General features: G+C 39.2%; 1 protein-coding gene across 2 annotated transcripts in view; it reads left to right on the plus strand.

Annotated features, from left to right (window-relative positions):
* VAMP7 (vesicle-associated membrane protein 7) overlaps window positions 1-10,706 on the plus strand; it is a 73,010-nt gene that overhangs the window by 47,019 nt on the left and 15,285 nt on the right. For both annotated transcript variants that reach the window (XM_006876848.1, XM_006876849.1), the window contains one exon: window positions 3,821-3,888. In XM_006876848.1, coding sequence (XP_006876910.1) covers window positions 3,821-3,888 — 68 coding nt within the window. The remainder of the gene's footprint in view (window positions 1-3,820; window positions 3,889-10,706) is intronic.

Consider the following 10,706-nt stretch of genomic DNA (forward strand, 5'->3'; position numbering starts at 1 on the left):
ACCAACAACAACAACACCAACAACAACAAACCCAAAAAGCTGCTTTTTGTTAAGTTCCGTCAAGTCGTTTCCAACTCATAGCAACCCTATATAGGATTTCTGAGGAGTGGCTGGTGGGTTTGAACCTCTGCCTTGCAGTTCAAACTGGCCTTGCAGTCCAGTGCTTATCCTACAGCACACCAGAACGTGAGAAAGATACTTCTGTGCTTTATTGACGATGCAAAGGCTTTCGACTGTGTGGGTCTTGACAAGCTATGGATAACATTGACAGTACCCAACAACAATGACAAAGTAATAGAGAATTGTTTCCTCTTCTTCTGTATTTTTGAAAGAATTCATTTTAAAACACTGTTACCAATCCTTCTTGAACTACTGTTTAGTAGAATCCACTTAACAATCTGGGTCTGGCTCATCCTTGTGTGAAGTTTGGAAATCACTAATTCTTCTTAGGTCTCTTGGGGCAGTTTGTGTTTTTATTGTTGTTGTTAGATGCCATCGAGTCAGTACCAACTCATAGCGAATTTATGCACAACAGAACGAAACACTGCTCGATCCTGGACCAACTTCACAATTGCCACGCTTGAGCCCATGGATGCTGCCAATGCATCTCACTGGGGAGTCTTCCTCTTTTTCGCTGACCCTCCACTTTACGAAGCATGATGTCCTTCTCCAGAGACTGGTCCCTCCTGGTAATATGTCCAAAGTATGATGCACAAAATCTGGCCATCCTGGCTTCTAAGGGGCATTCTGGCTGTACTTCTTCCAACAAAGATTCATTTGTTCTTTTGGCAGTCCATGGTACTTTTAATATTCTCCTTCAACAGTATAACTCAAATGCATCAATTCTTCTACGGTCTTCTTTATTCATTGTCCAACTTTCACATGCATATAAGGTTGTAGAAAATACCAGTCAGGTGCACCGTAGTCCCCAAACTGATATCTTTGCTCTTGAACACTTTAAAGAGATCTTCTGTAGAAATTTGCTTAATGCAATATATCATTTGATTTCTAGACTGCCACTTCCATGAGTGTTGATGTGAGCAAAATGAAGTCTTTGACAATTTCAATCTTTTCTCCATTTATCTTGATGTGATTTATTAGCCCAGTAGTGAGGATTTTTATTTTCTTTAAACTGAGGTGCAACCCATACCAAGGCTGTGGTCTTTGGTCTTCATCAGTAAGTTTTTTAAGTCCTCTTCACTTTTAGCAAGCAAGGTTGCATCATTTGCATATTTCTGATTGTTAATGAGTCTTCCTCTGATCCTAATGCCACGTTCTTCTTCATATAATCCAGTTTCTCGAATTATTTGCTCAGCATATAGATTGAACAAGTATGGTGAAAGAATACAAGCCTCGTGCACACCTTTCCTACATTTAAACCATTCAGTGTTCCCTCATTCTGTTTGAACAGCTGCCACAGTTAAGTGCTTTGGAATACTCATTTTCCTCAAGGTGATTCATAGCTTGTCATAATCCACACAATCAAAAGCCTTTGCGTAGTCAGTAAAGCACAGATAAGCACCTTTCTTATATTCTCTGCCTTCAGCCAAGTTCCATCAGACATCAGCAGTGATATTCCCTTATTCCACATTCTGGTTTGAATCTAGCTTAAAACTCTGGTAATTCTCTGTCAGTGTACTGTTGTAGTTATTTTTGAATTATCTTTAGCCAAATTTTACTTGCTTACGATATTAATGATACTGTCTAATGATTTCTGCTTTCTTTTGGGTCACCTCTCTTTGAAATGGGCACAAATATGGATCTCTTTTAGTCAGTTGGCCTAGATGAGTGGCTCCAGTGCGGCATGAGTTTGTTGAAAGATTTTAGTTTGTATTCCATCAATTCCTGGAGCTTGTTCTTTGCCAATGCCTTCAGTACACCTTGGATTTCTGCCTTCAGTATCATCGACTCTTGACCATATGCTACCTCTTGAAATGGTTGACCATCACCCGTTTCTGTTTGGTGCAGGGACTCTGTGTAGTCCTTCCATCTCTTGCTGCTTTCTGGGTCATTCAGTGTTTTGCCCATCGAGTCTTTCAGTGTTGCAAGTCAAGGTTTGAATTTTTCCCTTTTGGTTTTCTAACTCCAGGTCCTTGAACATTTCGTTATAACATTTGACTTTGTCTTCTCGGGCTGACCTTTCAAATTTTTATTCACCTCTTTTACCTCCTCATGTCTTCCATTTGCTTTAATATCTGTTCTGGAGAGCAAGTTTCAGAGTCTCTTCTGACATCCATTTTTTTTCTTTCTTCCTTGTCTTCTTAATGACCTTTTGCTTTCTTCCGGTATACTATTCCTGATGTCATCCCACAAGTCTTCTGATTTTCATGGCCCTACATATAATAGAATGTTCATGATCATTGTAGTCATGGCGCTGGCCACCTCATTGAGGTTCTTTCTCCTTCTCCAGGGACTGGTCCATCCTGATAGCATGTCCAAAGTATGTGAGATGAAGTCTCACCATCTTCGCTTCTAAGGAGCAAGCATTCTGACTATACTTTTTCAATGACAGATTTGTTTTGTTCATTCTTCTAGTAGTGCTTGGTATACTCAATATTCTTTGCCAATACCATAATTTAAATGCATCAATTTTTGGTCTTTATTTTTTGTTCATCTTTCATTTGTATATGCGATGATTGTACTATGGCTTGGGTCAGGTGAACCTTAGTCCTCAAAGTGACAACTTTGCTCTTTAACACTTTAAAGAAATTTTTTTGCACCAGCCTTTTCCAGTGCAATCAGTTATTTGATTTCCTTACTGCTGCTTTTATGGACAGTGGTTGTGTGGATCCAAGTAAAATGAAATCCTTGATAACTTGGAACTGGGGAATGAGATGAGGAGTGCTGGTTACCTGTCCCTCTTGATAGGAAACCGTAGCCCTACTGGGAGCTGTGGTAAAGGGAGCCCCCATGTTCTTGGCTGCACTCGCCAGGAATAGAGCTTCCTTCTCACTGAGCTGGGGGAGGAAGGGAGGGAGCATATCATGGTTAAACTGCCACAGACTTCTAGTTCCCAAGAATTTGTTTTCTTGTTGAAATTTGTCTCCTCTTTGCTGTATGCCCTTAGGACATCCACAATTTACAGGCATTTAAAGCCTATTTTGTTGTTTTATAATATTCACTTTCTAGCTATTTTGTTGGGAGAGGGTTTGCAGACTCCTCATGCTATCATTCCCTCACTTAATTTGGGATTTTCTTTCTTTTTTAAACCCTTCAGGTCATAACTTTCGTTCAGGGGTTTGCAGACAAAAGTCACACCCATTCATTTACATATTGTCTACATCTGGCAAAGTTGACTAGTTGCAACAGAGACCTATGACCCATGAAATCCTAAAATTGCATCTAGCCCTTTTCAGAAACAAATTTCCAAGACTGTGAGCCACAAGGTCAGCAGTTTGAAACTACCAGCTGTTGCACGGGAGAAACATGAGGCTTTCTGCTCCCGTAAAGATTTACAGCCTCGGAAACCCTGTACAGGGTCTCTATGAGTCGGAACCGACTCCACGGCACATAACAACAACAACTTAAATTTGGCTAACGGCAAGGTTGGCAGTTCAAACCCACCAGGTGCTCCTCGGAAACCAAATACAAGGTCGCTATGAGTCGGAACTAACTCCACAGCACTTAGCAACAATTTTAATTGCTAAGCTTTACTGAAATCTTTGATGACTTAAGTGTGAACGCTTCTATAGTGAACGTGAGTTGCCAAGAATACCAACTGTAATTAATAGCAGGTTTGGTTGAAAACAGACAAAAGGAGATGCCAGATGTGTAACGGAAAGCATAATCGCTTCTGTTGTGTCTTGTGTTTAATTTTTAGATCTGGTGGCTCACCGTGGAGAAAGATTGGAACTACTGATAGACAAAACAGAAAACCTTGTCGATTCAGTAAGTATGAAGTCCGCTATTTATCTGGATTTAACGTAGACAAACTGCTGTTGATGGCTAACATCATGGGGAAAGGCCTATTTTGCTTCTTTTCCATCTCCATATGTGATTACATTGTGATAATGATCACTAGTTAATAGCTATTAATGTGTGGCATTGTAGGATAAGAAATGGACTGCTCACCACAGAGTTGCCAGTTCAAGGCCACCAACCACTTTTCAGGAACCCTGAACAGCACTTATGGCCAACACTTAACAACAAAACATGGGTACTTTGGTTTGGAAAATGTATTTAATATACAGAAAAACTTTTTTAAAGCTTTGGATTGATGGTTTCTTTGAACACCTCAGTTGCATATACCAGTTTGATACCTGTGCAAATTTATAAAACATTTGTGAAGTAAATCAATAGGCAGGCTAGTTGTGGCCCGTTATTCGTCCTGAAAACTAGACAGTTGATTCACTTTCTTGCTTATGAAATGAAATGGGAAAGGCCTGTGAGCCTTCAATGAGGCAGTATGTCTGATGTTGTAGTTACATGTGTCTTTTCATTTTCCAGCTAGTTACTAGATGAAGGTGTGAGGAAAGATGATAGATAGATAAATAATGGGCGACTGAAATAAGTTACAATTTAGGTTTGTTGTTGTTAGGTGTCCTCGAGTCAATTCCAACTCATAGCGACCTTATGCAAAACAGAAAGAAATGCTGCCACGTACGGCACCATCCTCACAATTAATAAGCTTGAGCCCATTGCTGCTGCCACTGTGCCAGCTCATCTCCAAACCTCCACTTGACCAAAACATTATGTCTTTCTTCAGTGACTCGTCCCTCCTGATGATATGTATATCTGAAGTATGAGAGATGAAGTCTGGCCATCCTGGCTACCAAGGAGCACTCTGGCTGCACTTCTTCCAACACAGATAGATCTGTTTGTTCTTTTGGCAGTCCATGATAATTTCAATATTCTCCAACACCATAACTCACAGGCATCAATTCTTCAGTGGTCTTCCTTATTCACTGTCCAAGTTTCACATGCATATGAGGTTATTGAAAATACCGTGGCTTGGGTCAGGTGCACCTTAGTCCTCAAGCTGACATCTTTGCTCTTCAACACTTTAAAGAGGTCTAGTGCAGCAGATTTGCCTAAGGCAATACATCATTTGATATCTTGACTGCTGCTTCCATGAGTGTGTTGATGGTTGATCTGAGCAAAATGAAGTCTCTAACAACTTCAATCTTTTCTCCATTTATATGGATGTTGTTTATTGGTCCAGTGGTGAGGACTTTTGTTTTCTTTACATTGAAATGAAACCCATACTGAATTCTGTTGTCTTTGAGCTTTAGCAGTATTTTGAGTCCTCTTCACTTTTAGCAAGCAAGGTTAGATCATCTGCATATCACCGGTTGTTTAATGAGTCTTCCTCCAACCCTGATGCCATGTTTTTCTTCATATAATCCAGTTTCTTGGATTATTTGCTCAGCATACAGGTTGAATAAGTATGGTGAAAGAATACAACCGTGATGCACACCTTTATTAATTTTAAACCATTCAGTCTTCCCTTGTTCTGTTCAAACAGCTGTCTCTTGGTCCAGGTACAGATTCCTCATGAGCACAATGAAGTGTTCTGGAATACTCAGACTTCGCAATGATGTCCATAGCTTGTCATGAGCCACACAATGGAAAGCCTTTGCATAGTCAATAAAGTACAGGTAAACATCTTTCTGGTATTCTCTGCTTTCAGTCAAGATCCATCAGACATCAGCAATGATATCCCTCCTTCTACGTCCTCTTTTGAATCCGGCTTGAACTTCTGGAAGTTCTGTCCATGTATGGTTGTAGCTGTTTTGTATTATTACCTTCAGCAAAACTTTACTCGTGTGGGATAGCAATCATATTGTTCAATGATTTCTGCATTCCATTGGGTCACCACTCTTTGGAAAGGGCACAAACATGGCTCTCTTTCCATAGATGTTGTCAGTTCACCATCTGGTGAAGTCCATGTCTTTGTATGGTGTTACAATGAAGAAGTAAGTCATCCATCTTGTAAACTTTTATCATTCGATCGCCATCATCATTTCTATCATCAAGACTATATTTTTCAACTACTGATCCTTCATCTTTGATTTGCAGTCACCAGTAATTATCAGTGTACCTTGACTTCACGTGGGATCAATTTCAGACTGAAGAAGCTGGTAGAATTCTTCAATTTCTTTATCACTGGCTTCAGTGGTTTTTGCATAAATTTGAATAATGTGGTATTGACTGGTCTTCCTTGTAGGCATATAGGTATTATTGTATCACAGACAACATTATACTTCATGATAGATCTTGAAGTGTTCTTTTTGATAATGCATGTGATGTCAATCCTTTTCCATTTGTCATTCCCTGCCTGGTAAACCATGTGATTAGTCGGATTCAAAATGGCCAATGCCAGTCCATTTCAGTGCACTGATGCCTATGGTATCCACGTGTATGGGTTCCATGTCCTTTGAGGGTGCAGCTCTTCCTCAGTCATATTTTGAGTATTTTGAATGCCTTCCAACCTGAGAGTCTCATCTTCTGGCACTGTATCTGACAAGATTCTGGTGCCATTCATCATGTTTCAATATTCAACACACTGGTGCTATCTGACAGTGTTAACTGTTATTCATAAGTAGTCCACCTCTCCTTCTGAGTCTGTCTTAGTCTGGAAGGTCACCTGGAACCTGTCCACCATGAGTGACCCTTCCAGCATTCAAACTTCAAAATCCTGGTGACATAGCTTCCAGCATCCCAACAGAACACAAACTGATAGACAGTTTCGGTCTAAACAATTTCAAATGGAAATGAAGACTAGTTGACAGCTGCAATACAGTGTAGAACCAGAGTCTGCCTTGGTTTGAATTCCATCTCTGCCAACTTACTAGTTGTGTGACTTTAGGTAAGTTACTTAACCTTTCTGTGCCTCAGGTGTCTTTGTCTGTAAAATGGAGATGCACCTTCCTCAGTGTTGTGAGGAGTAAGTCAGATAAAGCATGCGAACTGCCTAACACAGGGTCTAATGCGTGTTGTTATTGTTAGGTAATGTATAAGTCAGTTCCAACTCATAGTGACCCTGTGCACAGCAGAAGGAAACACACTGCCCGGTCCTGCACCATTCCTACTGTCACTGTGCCAATCCATCTTATTGGGGCTCTTCCTGTTTTTCACTGACCTTCCACTTTACCGAGCATGATGTCCTTCTCCAGGGACTGGTCCCTGCTGCTAACATGTCCGAAGTAGGAGAGAGGAAGTCTCATCATCTTTGCCGCTTCTAAGGAGCACTCTGGTTGTCCTTCTTCCAAGACAGATTTGTTTATTCCTCTGGCAGTCCATGGTAAATTCAGTATTCTTCTCTAGTACTATAATTGAAATGCATCAGTTGTAAGGTCTTCCTTATTCATTGTCCACCGTTCACATGCGTATGAGGCCATTGAAAATACTATGGCTTGGATCAGGGCCATCTTAGTTCTCAAAGTAACATATTTGTTTTTTAGCACTCTAACGATGGCTTGTGCAGTAGATTTGCCCAATGCAATGCGTCATTTAATTTCTTGACTGCTGCTTCCATGAGTATCTATTGTAGATCCAACTAAAATGAAATCCTTGACAACTTCAATATTGTAGTCCAAACTATTTAAATGTGTATTTATCATGTTATTTTTACAGAGACATCTATTAACAACATGCATTAAGAGGGCGATCAGAATACTGGCTATTAGTATTACCACAGTTTAATAGATTTTTCATCAAAGTGTGTGATAATTAGCACAAAGATGGCACTATATACAGGCTCTAGAGCTCACTTTATGACCTGTTCTCATGGGGGCAAAGAAATATCTGGTCCCACATCTGCAGAGCAATTTATTTGGTACGTCCAACCCATCTTTTAGCTATTCTTAATCCATGAAGATAATCCAACTTAGTTGGAAGAGTCTATGCCTGACAGATGGAAATATAGTCTGTAGTCTGCAAAAAAAAAAAAAAAAAAAAAAAGTTGAAAAACGCAAGGCACCAACGATACCTTTCCACAACACTCTCCACTCAGTTTGGTTCAATAATTCATTGCAATGCCTACACAAAACTCAGATACCATACTGCAACTTATGGAGTTTATTAGGGAAGTTGTTGTTAAGTGTGCTCAAGTCAGTTCTGAAGGAGCAGCTGATGGGTTTGAACTGCAGACCTGCTGGCTCACACACAGTCTATCATAATGCTGATCCTACAGCTCCACACCAGGAGTCCATTAGGGAAGTTAACAAGTTTCAATACAGAATCAGGAAATACTCAGGGCATAGCTGGTCCAGTCAGCCCACAGGACACAACACTCCACCATAACCCACAACCTGAAGGCATTCAGCACCCCCCCCCAACTTAGTGCCTGGTGGCGCCCCACTCTACAAGCAAGCTTTCTACCCAAAGTCACTCAGCTTTATTTGCTCCTGGGACTGGGCAGTCCACTGCTCTGTCTCATGCTCTGATTCTTGGTTCTGCTGCTGCTCCTCTGGCATCACAATTTTCTATCCTTGGGTTAAGGAGGTTCAGTGCACAGGGATCTCCGGGTCCAAAGGACATGCTCCACTCCTAGCTCTTTTTTGGTGGTACTGAGATTCCACCTCCTGCTTCTGAGATGGCTCATTTTATAACCATGCTAGAATTTCAGGTTTTTATAATTACAATGAACTACCATCCACAGCTGAATCATGTCATCCTATCAGAAACATTGTTCGGTGGAAGTTACACACTATGACTAAAAGAGACATTTCTATAATTCACTACACTACAAGATTGTCTTAATTTTTTTGACTATATGATCCAGAATAGCAAAAGATGCTGCTGATGAATTAGTAAGTTTCTCTGTTTATTGAAGAATAACATGTGTATAGTACACTATATAAAGTATACTGCTTTTAAGTGTACAACTCAATTATTTATTACTTTTGCATATACCATGTAACCACCACCTAAATCAATATATAAAACATTTCCAGTCCCTTTCCACTTAATACTCCTAGAGTTATATGACCATAAATAAGTTTTTTTTTTTCTATTCTTAAAATTTATAGGATTAGAATCATATGTAGTTCTTTGTGTCTGTCTGCTTTCTCTCACTATTATGCAGGTGAGAATCATCCATGTTGTATGTTGTATTAGCTTATAAATTTATATGTTTTATTAAATTTATCCAATTTATCCATGACTTTATTTTTGGATTCACTATTTTAATCCATTAATATATTTGCCTATCATTGTGTTAGTACAATACAATCTTGATTACTTTAGCTTTATAGTAATTCTTGAAATTAGATACTGTAAATCAATTGTGTTCTTGTTCTCCAAAATAGTCTTCACTGTTTTACATCCTTTGCATTATCATTTATTTTTTGGAATAAGCTTGTTGTTTTTCATCTCTGCAAACTTAATTGGGTCGTTTTTTATATTTTCCATGTATTTCTTTAACTCTTTTGAACATGTTCTTTCTTTACTCTTTTGAACATAATTTATTATTTCCATTTACATACTATGTAAATTTATTTAATAAATAAATAAATGTATATTTATTATCCATTTACATACTATATAAATGCTGATAGAGTTGAATTTAAATATGCCATCTTACTTGGTGGCTTTTATTTGTCTCATCCTTTGTTTTCTTTTCCTTTTTCTTTGATTACTCAGGTATTTGAAAAATTATTTCATTTTATCTCATCTGTTGTTTAGTTGTAGTCTTTTATAATATTAGTGGTTAGAGATTACAATATACACAATATACCAGCCCATCCATGGGAGAAAGATGTAACTTTCTGCTCCAATAAAGAGTTATAGTCTCAGAAACCCTATGTAATGTCACTAGGAGTCAGAATCAACTGTATGACATGGGATTGGGTTACCTTAAAATAGTACTCTGCTATATCCCAAACACTGAAAGAACTATAAAACATTATAATTCCATTTTTCTTCATCTGTGTCTTGTGCTGTTATTGTCATGTATCTCACTTCTGTGCATAAGCTTTAAGCAGTTTGTCTTAGATTGAATTGTGTCTCCCCCCCCCACACCCCCAATATGTGTCAATCTGGTAGGACCATGATTCTCAATGGCTTGGCAGTTAGTTAGGTGATGATATGTGACACTTATGTGATAAACCAATAAAAGGGTTCAGATTGGGCTGTAATACCCTTAATCCCATCACAGCCCTGACCCAATGTTTCCCAGGGGTGTGACCTTCAACAGCTTTGACAAAGATCAAAGGAGAAAGCCGTGAACAGATAAGGAAGGATGATTACCACCAAGAAAGAAGAGGAGGAAGTATCCAAGGACTGCTGGGCCTACAGGTGCCGAAAGGACACAAGGAGGCTTTCCTAGAGTTGGCACTCGGAATTTGGACTTCTAGCCTTCTTACTTACTGATGAAGATCAAAGAGCACAGCCTTCGGTATGGATTGCATCTCAATGTCAAGAAAACAAAAGTCCTTACCACTGGACCAATAAACTGCATTCTTATCAATGGAGAAAAGATTGAAGTTGTCAGAGACTTCATTTTTCTAGGGTCAACCATCAACACTAATGGAAGCAGCAGCCAAGAAATCAAATGACGTATTGCATTAGGCAAATCAGCTGCACAAGACCTTTTTAAAGTGTTGAAGAACAAAGATGTCAGCTTGAGGACTAAGGTGCGCCTGACCCAAGCCATGGTATTTTCAGTAACCTCATATGCACGCGCAACTTGGACAGTGAATAAGGAAGATCTTAGAAAAATTGATGTGTTTGAGTTATGGTGTTGGAGGAGAATATTGAAAATA

This window comes from Chrysochloris asiatica, unplaced genomic scaffold (assembly GCF_000296735.1).
Source record: "Chrysochloris asiatica unplaced genomic scaffold, ChrAsi1.0 scaffold00419, whole genome shotgun sequence".
Taxonomy (NCBI): domain Eukaryota; kingdom Metazoa; phylum Chordata; class Mammalia; order Afrosoricida; family Chrysochloridae; genus Chrysochloris; species Chrysochloris asiatica.